Raw genomic sequence first — 15,804 nt, forward strand, 5'->3', positions numbered from 1 at the left:
TGTTGACAACCTTGACAGATGAAATCTCCCTCTTGGGGGAGATAATTTGAAGTCTAGAAGGTATCCCTGAGATATGATCTCTAGTGCCCAGGGATCCTGAACATCTCTTGCCCAGGCCTGGGCGAAGAGAGAGAGTCTGCCCCCTACTAGATCCGGTCCCGGATCGGGGGCTCTCGGTTCATGCTGTCTTTGGGGCAGCAGCAGGTTTCCTGGCCTGCTTGCTTTTGTTCCAGGACTGGTTAGGCTTCCAGCCTTGCCTGTAACGAGCAACAGCTCCTTCCTGTTTTGGTGCAGTGGAGGTTGATGCTGCTCCTGTTTTGAAATTCCGAAAGGGACGAAAATTAGACTGTCTAGCCTTAGCTTTGGCCTTGTCTTGAGGTAGGGCGTGGCCCTTACCTCCCGTAATGTCAGCGATAATTTCTTTCAAACCGGGCCCGAATAAGGACTGCCCCTTGAAAGGTATATTAAGTAATTTGGACTTAGAAGTAACATCAGCTGACCAGGATTTTAGCCACAGTGCCCTGCGTGCCTGTATGGCGAATCCTGAGTTCTTAGCCGTAAGTTTGGTTAAATGTACTACGGCCTCCGAAATGAAAGAATTAGCTAGTTTAAGGACTCTAAGCCTGTCCGTAATGTCGTCTAGCGTAGAGGAACTAAGGTTCTCTTCAAGCGACTCAATCCAAAATGCTGCCGCAGCCGTAATCGGCGCGATACATGCAAGGGGTTGTAATATAAAACCTTGTTGAACAAACATTTTCTTAAGGTAACCCTCTAATTTTTTATCCATTGGATCTGAGAAAGCACAGCTATCCTCCACCGGGATAGTGGTACGCTTAGCTAAAGTAGAAACTGCTCCCTCCACCTTGGGGACCGTTTGCCATAAGTCCCGAGTGGTGGCGTCTATTGGAAACATCTTTCTAAATATTGGAGGGGGTGAGAACGGCACACCGGGTCTATCCCACTCCTTAGTAACAATTTCAGTTAGTCTCTTAGGTATAGGAAAAACGTCAGTACTCGCCGGTACCGCAAAGTATTTATCCAACCTACACAGTTTCTCTGGTATTGCAACAGTGTTACAATCGTTGAGAGCTGCTAAGACCTCCCCTAGTAGTACACGGAGGTTCTCCAATTTAAATTTAAAATTTGAAATATCTGAGTCCAATCTGTTTGGATCAGAACCGTCACCCACAGAATGAAGCTCTCCGTCCTCATGCTCTGCGAGCTGTGACGCAGTATCAGACATGGCCCTAGCATTGTCAGCGCACTCTGTTCTCACCCCAGAGTGATCACGCTTGCCTCTTAGTTCAGGTAATTTAGACAAAACTTCAGTCATAACAGTAGCCATATCTTGTAATGTTATCTGTAATGGCCGCCCAGATGTACTAGGCGCCAAAATATCACGCACCTCCCGGGCGGGAGATGCAGGTACTGTCGCGTGAGGCGAGTTAGTCGGCATAACTCTCCCCTCGCTGTTTGGTGAAATTTGTTCACATTGTACAGATTGACTTTTATTTAAAGTAGCATCAATACAGTTAGTACATAAATTTCTATTGGGCTCCACCTTGGCATTGGAACAAATGACACAGATATCTTCCTCTGAGTCAGACATGTTTAACACACTAGCAAAAAAACTTACAACTTGGTTATAATCTTTTTTAGCAAAAAAACGCACTGTGCCTCAAAGAGGTACTAACGATTAAATGACAGTTGAAATAATGAACTGAAAAACAGTTATTGCATCAAACTTTAAAACAACACAACTTTTAGCAAAGGTTTGTTCCCATTAGTAAAAAACAACACTAATTAAATTTGTACATAAGAAAACAAAACAACGTTTTTTATACACAGTCACTATAAGAATTCTCACAGCTCTGCTGAGAGAATTTACCTCCCTTCAAAGAAGTTTGAAGACCCCTGAGATCTGTCAGAGATGAACCGGATCATGCAGGAAATATAAAAGTAGCTGACTGGAATTTTTTGATGCGTAGCAAAGAGCGCCAAAAACGGCCCCTCCCTCTCCCACACAGCAGTGAAGAGAAACGAAACTGTCACAATTAAAGCAAAAAACTGCCAAGTGGAAAATAATGCCCAAATATTTATTCACACAGTACCTCAGCAATGTAAACGATTCTACATTCCAGCAAAAACGTTTAACATGAGAATAGTTATTAAAAGGATTAGTGACCTTTAACACAGTAGTTCCGGTGAAATACCATCCCCAGAATACTGAAGTGTATACATACATGTCATTTTAACGGTATGGCAGGCTTTTCTCATCAATTCCATTCAGAAAATAAAAACTGCCACATACCTCAATGCAGATTCATCTGCCCGCTGTCCCCTGATCTGAAGCCTTTACCTCCCTCAGATGGTCGAGAACAGCAATATGATCTTAACGACTCCGGTTAAAATCATAGTAAAAAATCTCTGTCAGATTCTTCCTCAAACTCTGCCAGAGAAGTAATAACACGCTCCGGTGCTATTTTAAAATAACAAACTTTTGATTGAAGTCATAAAAACTAAGTATAATCACCATAGTCCTCTCACACATCCTATCTAGTCGTTGGGTGCAAGAGAATGACTGGGACTGACGTAGAGGGGAGGAGCTATATGCAGCTCTGCTGGGTGAATCCTCTTGCATTTCCTGTTGGGGAGGAGTTATATCCCAGAAGTAATGATGACCCGTGGACTGATCACACATAACAGAAGAAAACTAAATTTATGCTTACCTGAAAAATTTATTTCCGGATATGGAGAGTCCACAACGTCATCAATTACTAGTAAAATATCACTCCTGACCAGCAGGAGGAGGCAAAGAGCACCACAGCAAAGCTGTTAAGCGTCACTCCCCTACCCATAATCCCCAGTCATTCGACCAAAAGGAAATGGAAAATAAATAACACAAAGGTGTATAGGTGCCTGAAGTGTAGACAAAAATAACTCATAAAAAAAGTGTGGGGTAATGGACTCTACATATCCGGATATAAATAAATGTATCAGCTAAGCAAAAACATAAACAGCATAGCACTCACTGGTACCATTTTAAAAACAATAAACTCTTGATTGAAGAACCTAAACTAACACCTCACTTTACCCCTTCCTACTACTAACACAGGCAAAGAGAATGACTAGAGTGGGAGGGAAGGGAGGAGCTATATATAGCAGCTCTGCTGTGGTGCTCTTTGCCTCCTCCTGCTGGCCAGGAGGTGAATATCCCACAAGTAAGGATGAAATCCGTGGACTCATCGTATCTTAAAAAAGAAATGTTTCTAGTATGAAACTACAACCAAGAAAAGAAAAAACAATGACAGCAAGTCACCAAAAGACAGTTAATTTTGTCTAGTAGAATTAGGTTTCAGGGTAGTATGAGGTGACCTATAAAAAGAAACTACAGGCTAAGCCTGAATTGTTTTATTAAAGGCTGCTTTAGCTAGCCTATCCAGTGTTCTCCACAAAAGATTTTGCCAGATGGATTTAATATATATATAATTGTTGCTCCTTCATATGCATGAAAATAAACGTTTAATTTTTTAAGATGTACATTGTCCCTTTAAGGGCTGCTGAAGTAACTTGTTCATATTACAACATTACAAAGGAAAACCAAAAGCTCTGTAGTGTGCTTCACACTTTGAAAACCTTCTCAACTGTTGAGTAGAAAAAAAAATAATAGTTAGTCCCTATGGCAGTTATGAGAAAACTGAATGCACATACTCCTTCCCCTTAACCCTTGGAGTGCTAGCCGCAGGATAACAGAATTAAAAGAGCCAATATAGTGTTAAAAAGTACATTCTCTAAACAGTTAGATGATGTCATTTTAAAACTAGTGATGCTGTAATGATTTGTGTTTAAAATTGACAAAGGGGTTAAACACATGCTTAATGTCCCAACCCAGCTGTCTGACTAGTGCTGCTGACTGAAACAGCGTCAGTTTCCGCTCTGGACCAGAGTGGGATTTTAACTGTGGTTAAAGCCCTTTGGGTGGGTTAAACACAAAAGCATTACAGTGTTGCTAGTGTTAAGATTACATGCTCTAACAGATTAGACCATTCCATTTTAACACTATAATGGTCCTTTAAGGGAAAGGGGGGAAAAATCAACAATGTGCCCCGAAAGATCCAACACACTGAGAAAGTGCTAGAAGTGCTGTTTAAAATGCTGGTGCTAGAAGAATATTTAGACATGCTACACGTGCACATGCATGACCACTTGCAAATAGGCTTCTATTCAAAAGTAAAATGCACTGATGTACATTTCACTTTTGACTGGAATGTCCCTTTAAATATTACAGCACTGAATATGACCAGAAAATCATAAAATGGGGATCTTTGTCATTGGCAGTTGTCGTATTATATTTTTTACCTGATTGGGTGATCCCCACAAGTTTTAGGTCTCTCCATGACAGACACCCACTTGTCATCATAGCTGAAGAGTGACAAATCAAGATAAGGGCTTCCACTGTAGGACTGGGCACTGATAGGCAGTTGGCTAAGCAACCTCCTTACTGCTTCTGTATGGCCTCCATATTTTGCATTCACAATAGTGTCTTTAAACCTAAGGCCAGAAAACAAAAGTGAATTTCTTTGATAATGCAAACACTTTGAGAGAAAGTGCAATATGCTTTCCATTGCTATGAAACAGTATGTTTTTCTTAAAAAAAAAAGACAAATGTCAGTTTAATGCTTACTTTACAAATATGCAAGAATTACTAAACTAACACGAAACTTTAAAGTGATAGTAAACTCTCCCCTTTGGATAAACAGAAGGATGTTAGTGATATTTTAGATGGAGTTTAATTCAACAGTTGTAATGAAAATGCGCTATAACTTAATTTTTAAAGTAGAAGTTAAATTAAAATACTTCAGGCTCTGGCCGCCAATTTCAAGTCATATTTGTTGTGAGGGAACGGTTTAAACTGTTCTCTAATCAGCGCTTTAGCCATATTGCATGTTTGTTGTAGGAAGAGCCCTGACGACTAGAAAACAGGTAAAACCGTATGCTCACAAAAAATGTTTTTTATTCTTACCCAATAAATTCCTTTCTTTGTGGTGATAGTCCACGAAAATCCTTACTTGTGGGAATTCATTTCCTAGCCACCAGAAGGAGGCAAAGACACCCCACACAAAGCTTTAAAGGGACAGTCTAGTTAAAATTAAACTTTCACGATTCAGATAGGGAATGCAATTTTAAACAACTTTCCAATTCACTTTTATCATCAAATTTGCTTTGTTGTCTTGGTATTCTTTGTTGAAAGCTAAACCTAGGTAGGCTCAAGTGCTAATTTCTAAAACCTTGAAGGCCGTCACTTATTTCAAAGTATTTGGCAGTTTTTCACGGCTAGAGAGTGTAAGTTCACGTGTGTCATACAGATAACATTGTGCCTAGAGCTCCTCCACAAAGAACGGTTTTCGCACTCAAACTCCATCCGGCATCTAGGGATTAGAATGGGACACAAAGTGAAAGTAAAATTTTAACCTCAGCAAAACATATATGTAATATTTAGCAGTAATATAAATGCATCGCTATGTTTGTTGTTTTTTTTTTTGCAAAGATTAACGTTATATTTTATTAATTTATTTGCTTACTGTATTCGTCCTTGCTCCGCCCACCCTCCTCTTCCTGTATTTTTAGGCCTTTACCTTAAATGCGCGTTCACGATCAGGGGACACATTGTGCATGCACAAATAGGCGATCAGGGACACATTGCGCATGCGCGAATCGGCGATCAGGGCTCTTCAATAATGATACGGAGCAGCAGTGTCCACAAAAAGTTGTGCGCATACGCGAATTGGGCACGCGCGTCCGACAGAATTGTGTGGAACAGATTTTGCGCATGCGCAATAGATGACATATTAGGATGACGTAGCTTCACGGCCGCCGATCGGCCAGAAAGTCAATTGGTTGTAATGAAAACTTGACAAGGAAGTAAAATATGTATCGGTAAGCGGGGAGATTTAAAAATATGAAAAACATCAGTTTGTATTTGGCTATAATGTTATTTAGAGATAGCTTAAATAAAAACGATGAATTAAACTATTATTTTTAACTAACAGATCTAACTGTGCTAAGCTGACCACCTAACTTTACTTTCACTTTAAGGGTCAATTCCGATAATATATAGCCATCAAATTAGTCTAACTCCCCTTCCAAGATCTCTTTCAAGAGCAAGCATATCTATTGCAGAGAAGGCTACTGCTGAGTAATAGAGGAGCTTGGAGCATGTTAAAAACAGGTAAAACCGTATGCTCACAAAAAATGTTTTATATTCTTACCCGATAAATTCCTTTCTTTGTGGTGATAGTCCACGAAAATCCTTACATGTGGGAATTCATTTCCTAGCCACCAGGAGGAGGCAAAGACACCCCACACAAAGCTTTAAAGGGACAGTCTAGTTAAAATTAAACTTTCACGATTCAGATAGGGAATGCAATTTTAAACAACTTTCCAATTCACTTTTATCATCAAATTTGCTTTGTTGTCTTGGTATTCTTTGTTGAAAGCTAAACCTTGGTAGGCTCACGTGCTAATTTCTAAAACCTTGAAGGCCGTCACTTATTTCAAAGTATTTGGCAGTTTTTCACGGCTAGAGAGCGTAAGTTCACGTGTGTCATACAGATAACATTGTGCCTAGAGCTCCTCCACAAAGAACGGTATTCGCACTCAAACTCCATCCGGCATCTAGGGATTAGAATGGGACACCTTAAAGTGAAAGTAAAATTTTAACCTCAGCAAAACATATATGTAATATTTAGCAGTAATATAAATGCATTGCTATGTTGGTTGATTTTTTTTTTTGCAAAGATTAACGTTATATTTTATTAATTTATTTGCTTACTGTATTCGTCCTTGCTCCGCCCACCCTCCTCTTCCTGTATTTTTAGGCCTTTACCTTAAATACGCGTTCACGATCAGGGGACACATTGCGCATGCGCAAATCGTCGATAAGTGAACACATTGCGCATGCGCAAATAGGCGATCAGGGACACATTGCGCATGCCCAAATCGGCAATCAGGGCTCTTCAATAATGATACGGAGCAGCAGTGTCCACAAAAAACATAATTTATGCTTACCTGATAAATTTATTTCTCTTGTAGTGTATCCAGTCCACGGATCATCCATTACTTGTGGGATATTCTCCTTCCCAACAGGAAGTTGCAAGAGGATCACCCACAGCAGAGCTGCTATATAGCTCCTCCCCTCACTGCCATATCCAGTCATTCGACCGAAACAAGACGAGAAAGGAGAAACCATAGGGTGCAGTGGTGACTGAAGTTTAATTAAAATTTAGACCTGCCTTAAAAGGACAGGGCGGGCCGTGGACTGGATACACTACAAGAGAAATAAATTTATCAGGTAAGCATAAATTATGTTTTCTCTTGTTAAGTGTATCCAGTCCACGGATCATCCATTACTTGTGGGATACCAATACCAAAGCTAAAGTACACGGATGATGGGAGGGACAAGGCAGGAACTTAAACGGAAGGAACCACTGCCTGTAGAACCTTTCACCCAAAAACAGCCTCCGAAGAAGCAAAAGTGTCAAATTTGTAAAATTTAAAGGTGTGAAGCGAAGACCAAGTCGCAGCCTTGCAAATCTGTTCAACAGAGGCCTCATTTTTAAAGGCCCAGGTGGAAGCCACAGCTCTAGTAGAATGAGCTGTAATCCTTTCAGGGGGCTGCTGTCCGGCAGTCTCATAGGCTAAGCGTATTATGCTCCGAAGCCAAAAGGAGAGAGAGGTTGTCGAAGCTTTTTGACCTGTCCTCTGTCCAGAGTAAACGACAAACAGGAAAGATGTTTGACGAAAATCCTTAGTAGCTTGTAAGTAAAACTTCAAGGCACGGACTACGTCCAGATTATGCAAAAGACGTTCCTTCTTTGAAGAAGGATTAGAACACAATGATGGAACAACAATCTCTTGATTGATATTCCTGTTAGAAACCACCTTAGGTAAAAACCCAGGTTTTGTACGCAGAACTACCTTGTCTGAATGAAAAATCAGATAAGGAGAATCACAATGTAAGGCAGATAACTCAGAGACTCTTCGAGCCGAGGAAATAGCCATCAAAAACAGAACTTTCCAAGATAAAAGTTTAATATCAATGGAATGAAGGGGTTCAAACGGAACTCCCTGAAGAACTTTAAGAACCAAGTTTAAGCTCCACGGGGGAGCAACAGTTTTAAACACAGGCTTAATCCTAACCAAAGCCTGACAAAATGCCTGGACGTCTGGAACTTCTGCCAGACGCTTGTGCAAAAGAATAGAGCAGAGATCTGTCCTTTTAAAGAACTAGCTGATAAGCCTTTGTCCAAACCCACTTGGAGAAAGGACAATATCCTAGGAATCCTAACCTTACTCCATGAGTAACTCTTGGATTCACACCAATAAAGATATTTACGCCATATCTTATGGTAGATTTTCCTGGTGACAGGCTTCCGTATCAATGACTGACTCCGAGAAGCCACGCCTTGATAGAATCAAGCGTTCAATCTCCATGCAGTCAGTCTCAGAGAAATTAGATTTGGATGATTGAAAGGACCTTGTATTAGAAGGTCCTGCCTCAGAGGCAGAGTCCATGGTGGAAGAGATGACATGTCCACTAGGTCTGCATACCAGGTCCTGCGTGGCCACGCAGGCGCTAACAGAATCACCGACGCTCTCTCCTGTTTGATTTTGGCAATCAGTCGAGGGAGCAGAGGAAATGGTGGAAACACATAGGCCAGGTTGAAGAACCAAGGAGCTGCTAGAGCATCTATCAGCGTTGCTCCCGGGTCCCTGGACCTGGATCCGTAACAAGGAAGCTTGGCGTACTGGCGAGACACCATGAGATCCAGTTCTGGTTTGCCCCAACGATGGACCAGTTGAGCAAACACCTCCGGATGGAGTTCCCACTCCCCCGGATGAAAAGTCTGACGACTTAGAAAATCCGCCTCCCAGTTCTCTACGCCTGGGATGTGGATCGCTGACAGGTGGCAAGAGTGAGACTCTGCCCAGCGAATTATCTTTGAGACTTCTAACATCGCTAGGGAACTCCTGGTTCCCCCTTGATGGTTGATGTAAGCCACAGTCGTGATGTTGTCCGACTGAAATCTGATGAACCTCAGTGTTGCTAACTGAGGCCAAGCTAGAAGAGCATTGAATATTGATCTTAACTCCAGAATATTTATTGGGAGGAGTTTCTCCTCCTGAGTCCACGATCCCTGAGCCTTCAGGGAGTTCCAGACTGCGTCCCAACCTAGAAGGCTGGCATCTGTTGTTACAATCTTCCAATCTGGCCTGCGAGAGGTCATACCCTTGGACAGATGGACCCGAGAAAGCCACCAGAGAAGAGAATCTCTGGTCTCTTGATCCAGATTTAGTAGAGGGGACAAATCTGAGTAATCCCCATTCCACTGACTTAGCATGCATAATTGCAGCGGTCTGAGATGCAGGCGCGCAAATGGCACTATGTCCATTGCCGCTACCATTAAGCCGATTACTTCCATGCACTGAGCCACTGACGGGCGTGGAATGGAATGAAGGACACGGCAAGATTTAGAAGTTTTGATAACCTGGACTCCGTCAGGTAAATTTTCACCTCTACAGAATCTATAAGAGTCCCTAGGAAGGAGACTCTTGTGAGTGGTGATAGAGAATTCTTTTCCACGTTCACTTTCCACCCATGCGACCTCAGAAATGCCAGAACTATCTCTGTAGGAGACTTGGCAATTTGAAAGCTTGACGCCTATATCAGGATGTCGTCTAGATACGGAGCCACCGCTATGCCTCGCGGTCTTAGAACCGCCAGAAGTGAGGCCAGAACCTTTGTAAAAATTCTCGGGGCAGTGGCCTACCCGAAGGGAAGAGCTACAAATTGGTAATGCCTGTCTAGAAAGGCAAACCTTAGGAACCGATGATGATCTTTGTGAATCGGTATGTGAAGGTAGGCATCCTTTAAGTCCACTGTGGTCATGTACTGACCTTCTTGGATCATGGGTAGGATGGTCCGAATAGTTTCCATTTTGAATGATGGAACTCTGAGGAATTTGTTTAAGATGTTTAGATCCAAGATTGGTCTGAAGGTTCCCTCTTTCTTGGGAACCACAAACAGATTTGAATAAAATCCCTGTCCTTGTTCCGTCCGCGGAACTGGATGGATCACTCCCATTACTAGGAGGTCTTGCACACAGCTTAGGAATACCTCTTTCTTTATCTGGTTTGCTGATAACCTTGAAAGATGAAATCTCCCTTGTGGAGGAGAAGCTTTGAAGTCCAGAAGATATCCCTGAGATATGATCTCCAACGCCCAGGGATCCTGAACATCTCTTGCCCACGCCTGGGCGAAGAGAGAAAGTCTGCCCCCCACTAGATCCGTTTCCGGATAGGGGGCCATTCATGCTGTCTTGGGGGCAGCAGCAGGCTTTCTGGCCTGCTTGCCCTTGTTCCAGGACTGGTTAGGTTTCCAGGCCTGTCTGGAATGAGCAACAGATCCCTCTTGTTTTGAAGCGGAGGAAGTTGATGCTGCTCCTGCCTTGAAATTTCGAAAGGCACGAAAATTAGACTGTTTGGCCTTTGATTTGGCCCTGTCCTGAGGAAGAGTATGACCCTTGCCTCCAGTAATGTCAGCAATAATTTCCTTCAAGCCAGGCCCGAATAAGGTCTGCCCCTTGAAAGGAATGTTGAGTAATTTAGACTTTGAAGTCACGTCAGCTGACCAGGATTTAAGCAATAGCGCCCTACGCGCCTGGATGGCGAATCCGGAATTCTTAGCCATTAGTTTAGTCAAATGAACAATGGCATCAGAAACAAATGAGTTAGCTAGCTTAAGCGTTCTAAGCTTGTCAATAATTTCATTCAATGGAGCTGTCTGGATGGCCTCTTCCAGGGCCTGAAACCAGAATGCCGCCGCAGCAGTGACAGGCGCAATGCATGCAAGGGGCTGTAAAATAAAACCTTGTTGAATAAACATTTTCTTAAGGTAACCCTCCAATTTTTTATCCATTGGATCTGAAAAAGCACAACTGTCCTCAACCGGGATAGTGGTACGCTTTGCTAAAGTAGAAACTGCTCCCTCCACCTTAGGGACCGTCTGCCATAAGTCCCGTGTAGTGGCGTCTATTGGAAACATTTTTCTAAATATAGGAGGTGGGGAAAAGGGCACACCGGGTCTATCCCACTCCTTGCTAATAATTTCTGTAAGCCTTTTAGGTATAGGAAAAACGTCAGTACACACCGGCACTGCATAGTATCTATCCAGCCTACACAATTTCTCTGGAATTGCAACTGTGTTACAGTCATTCAGAGCAGCTAATACCTCCCCAAGCAAGTTCTCAAGGTTCTCAAGCTTAAATTTAAAATTAGAAATCTTTGAATCAGGTTTCCCCGAGTCAGAGATGTCACCCACAGACTGAAGCTCTCCGTCCTCGTGTTCTGCATACTGTGACGCAGTATCAGACATGGCTCTAACAGCATTTGCGCGCTCTGTATCTCTCCTAACCCCAGAGCTATCGCGCTTGCCTCTTAATTCAGGCAATCTAGATAATACCTCTGACAGGGTATTATTCATGATTGCAGCCATGTCCTGCAAGGTAATCGCTATGGGCGTCCCTGATGTAATTGGCGCCATATTAGCGTGCGTCCCCTGAGCGGGAGGCGAAGGGTCTGACACGTGGGGAGAGTTAGTCGGCATAACTTCCCCCTCGACAGAACCCTCTGGTGATAATTCTTTTATAGATAAAGACTGATCTTTACTGTTTAAGGTGAAATCAATACATTTAGTACACATTCTCCACCATGGCTTTCAAACATAATGAACAAGTAGGTTCCTCTGTGTCAGACATGTTTAAACAGACTAGCTATGAGACTAGTAAGCTTGGAAAACACTTTAAACAAGTTTACAAGCAATATAAAAAACGTTACTGCGCCTTTAAGAAACACAAATTTTCCCAAATTTTGAAATAACAGTGAAAAAACGCAGTTACACTAACAAAATTTTTACAGTGTATGTAATAAGTTAGCAGAGCATTGCACCCACTTGCAAATGGATGATTAACCCCTTAATACCAAAAACGGAATAAAAAATGACAAAAACGTATTTTAAACAGTCACAACAACTGCCACAGCTCTACTGTGGCTTTTTACCTCCCTCAATAAGACTTTTGAAGCCTTTTGAGCCCTTCAGAGAAGTCCTGGATCATGCAGGAAGAAGCTGGATTTCTGTGTCTGTAATTTTTGCTGTGCAAAAAACCCCCAAAATATGCCCCTCCCACTCATATTACAACAGTGAGAAGCCTCAGGGAACTGTTTCTAGGCAAACTTCAAGCCAGCCATGTGGAAAAAACTAGGCCCCAATAAGTTTTATCACCAAACATATGTAAAAAACGATTAAACATGCCAGCAAACGTTTTAAAATACACTTTTATAAGAGTATGTATCTCTATTAATAAGCCTGATACCAGTCGCTATCACTGCATTTAAGGCTTTACTTACATTACTTCGGTATCAGCAGCATTTTCTAGCAAATTCCATCCCTAGAAAAATATTTTAACTGCACATACCTTATTACAGGAAAACCTGCACGCTATTGCCCCTCTGAAGTTACCTCACTCCTCAGAATATGTGAGAACAGCAAAGGATCTTAGTTACTTCTGCTAAGATCATAGAAAACGCAGGCAGATTCTTCTTCTAAATACTGCCTGAGATAAACAGTACACTCCGGTACCATTTAAAAATAACAAACTTTTGATTGAAGAAATAAACTAAGTATAAAACACCACAGTCCTCTTATGACCTCCATCTTAGTTGAGAGTTGCAAGAGAATGACTGGATATGGCAGTGAGGGGAGGAGATATATAGCAGCTCTGCTGTGGGTGATCCTCTTGCAACTTCCTGTTGGGAAGGAGAATATCCCACAAGTAATGGATGATCCGTGGACTGGATACACTTAACAAGAGAAAGTTGTGCGCATACACGAATTGGGCACGCGCGTCCGACAGAATTATGTGGAACAGATTTTGCGCATGCGCAATAGATGACATATTAGGATGACGTAGCTTCACGGCCGCCGATCGGCCAGAAAGTCAATTGGTTGTAATGAAAACGTGACAAGGAAGTAAAATATGTATCGGTAAGCGGGGAGATTTAAAAATATGAAAAACATCAGTTTGTATTTGGCTATAATGTTATTTAGAGATAGCTTAAATAAAAACGATGAATTAAACTCCTATAATTTTTAACTAACAGATCTAACTGTGCTAAGCTAACCACCTAACTTTACTTTCACTTTAAGGGTCAATTCCGATAATATATAGCCATCAAATTAGTCTAACTCCCCTTCCAAGATCTCTTTCAAGAGCAAGCATACCTATTGCAGAGAAGGCTACTGCTGAGAGGGAGAGTCCACGGCTGCATTCATAACTTGTGGGAATACAGAACCTGGCCAACCAGGAGGAGGCAAAGACACCCCAGCCAAAGGCTTAAATATCTCCCCCACTTCCTCCATCCCCGAGTCATTCTGCCGAGGGAACAAGGAACAGTAGGAGAAATAGGTGCCAGAAGAAAAAAAAATTAAATTTAAGGCCGCCCACCGGAGAGAGCTGTGGACTCTCCCTGTATCGAAGGAAAGAAAATGATCAGGTAAGTCATAATTTATGTTTTCCTTCTAAATACAGGGAAAGTCCACAGCTGCATTCATTACTTGTGGGAACATTATACCCAAGCTACAGAGGACACTGAATGCTAACGGGAGGGATAAATAAAAGGCGGCCCAATCTGAGGACACCACAGTCTGCAAAAAAAAACTTCCGAAGGCTTCCATAGAAGCAAGACTTATAGAAAATAATGTAAGGATGTTAGGAGGACCAAGTAGCTGTCCTAAAATCAGAACCATAGGAACTCATGTCAGAGACTCTCAAGGTGTCACCACACTCAAACTGAGTCATAGACCTCTGAGGAGGCTCGTGTCCTGCTGTTTTCTAAAGCCAGCTAAACACACACCTCCACCAACAAGGAGGAAGTTAATCAGTTTCCAAACCTTGCACTTCCCAGACCTAAAGGAAAAAAAACGAACGTTCTGATAAAGTCTGACAAAAACTTCAAGGAACCTCATCCCATTTGGACAATGGATAGTCCTATTAGAAGGGAGAACCCAAGAAGGAAAACATATTGTAATAGTTGCAACATCGGAACTATAACACGTGGAAACCCCACAACAGACGAAATATGTCCTTGAATAAGATTCAAAAACACCTCCTGTACAGGTACAAAGGAAAACTGATGTAACTCCTGAAGGACAAATCCAACCTTAAAAGAGCAGGAAATAGACCTGTCAACCCTTGCCGCAGGCAGAGCACTAACAAAATAACTTAACACTTGGAAGATCAAAGATTTCTGAACCAAGTACCAACAGATAGGAAAAACTACCTGTGAAAACATACCAGAAAAAGGAACCATAACAGGGTCCATCTGCAACCTTCCGCTTGCCGGGCAGTTAGGCCAACCCAGATTATCTTGGCAGGCAGCCTCTCAAACAAGAACCAGTTAGACAAACCCTTCACCAGCTCATTTTAGAGGGGAAGAAGATACTCTAGAAACCAGAAGAAGGACCAGCCAAGCTAGTTCCGCCTGACACCAGAATGGAGACCTCAACACCTAGAATAGGAGACGAGGAACCAAAACAAATTAAAGGAAAGACCGATAAAAACAGCTTGCGAGCACACATTCAAGGTGAAGTAGCTGCAGCAGGTTTCAAACTGCAAACCTTCCACTTGCTAGGCAGCTAAGCTAAACATCCGGCTACTACAGCTGAAACCCTGCAGAAAGGAAAACCTTCTCTCAACTAGGTCCCAGTGAAGCCTCGCAAATCGCCCCAGAAGGTGTAAGAGACCTTAACCCTGTAGGTCCCCACCACAAGGGAAGTATCAGATAGCGAAGCCTCTAACCGTGCAAACACACTCCCGGGCATAAAAATGGCAACAGTCCCAACAGTCACCCACTACAGAGAGAATCGGACCAACCTCGAAAAAGAGCGACACGGACGAAAATTAGAATTTAGGAAACCTGTCACCGCAGGATTCAAAACTCCAAGCCTACAGCTTGCTAAACCAGAAACCAAATCTTTGAGCCCATGAAGGCCAGTGGACCTCAGATAAGAACTTGATCTGCTTTCCTCAGTTCCACAGTTGATAAACTCTGAATAGACAGAACAAAACGGACAATTGTAAGTAACATCCGCTCTGAAAGAGCATGTGCAGAGAATGAAGCACCACCAAGACCCGTGGTGGGCCAAATTCGAGACCCTACTGTCTACACACGAGGGACTCACTAAGTCACAAATAATTTACTCACTAAGAGGTCCCAACTGGAATGAAGCTAGCAAACCAGACCTCAGAGCAAAATGCCCGACTGGAAAGAGAAAATCACCAAGATAATTGGAAGGAAAATTCCTGGCCTCACTCTCACCCTGCTGACGGGGAAGCAACCAAGACAAAACTGCCCCGGTGTACTAGTATAAAAATCCCCCACACCGGGAGATCAGGACCGAACACTGGAGAACGAATTCCCAACCAGTATCCAAAGGAAAAGACTGCTCAGACAGAAACAAAACCCCCAATGTTATGTCAAAGACACGGCCTGGGCTGAAAACATCACCCCACCCCCACTGTGCCAATAAAGGCCTGAAGGTGAATTGGAGGGCAGAAAACGATGACGTATTCTAACTTTGCAAGTTCAAAGGCCAAGAGCCTTCCTGTCTGAAAAGACCAAGCTGTATCCAAAGGAGTCAGCCTGGTGCCAACACCAGATCTCCAGTCTAGGTCCACATCTAAGGGT

The 15,804-nt window shown here is 42.6% G+C and overlaps 1 protein-coding gene across 1 annotated transcript in view; it reads right to left on the reverse strand.

The window, feature by feature from the left end:
• DET1 (DET1 partner of COP1 E3 ubiquitin ligase) overlaps positions 1–15,804 on the reverse strand; it is a 184,366-nt gene that overhangs the window by 119,403 nt on the left and 49,159 nt on the right. The window contains exon 2 of the mRNA XM_053717657.1: positions 4,360–4,551. Within this exon, the coding sequence (XP_053573632.1) occupies positions 4,360–4,551 (192 nt within the window). The remainder of the gene's footprint in view (positions 1–4,359; positions 4,552–15,804) is intronic.

The sequence above is a fragment of the Bombina bombina genome, chromosome 6, assembly GCF_027579735.1.
Source record: "Bombina bombina isolate aBomBom1 chromosome 6, aBomBom1.pri, whole genome shotgun sequence".
NCBI classification, from domain to species: domain Eukaryota; kingdom Metazoa; phylum Chordata; class Amphibia; order Anura; family Bombinatoridae; genus Bombina; species Bombina bombina.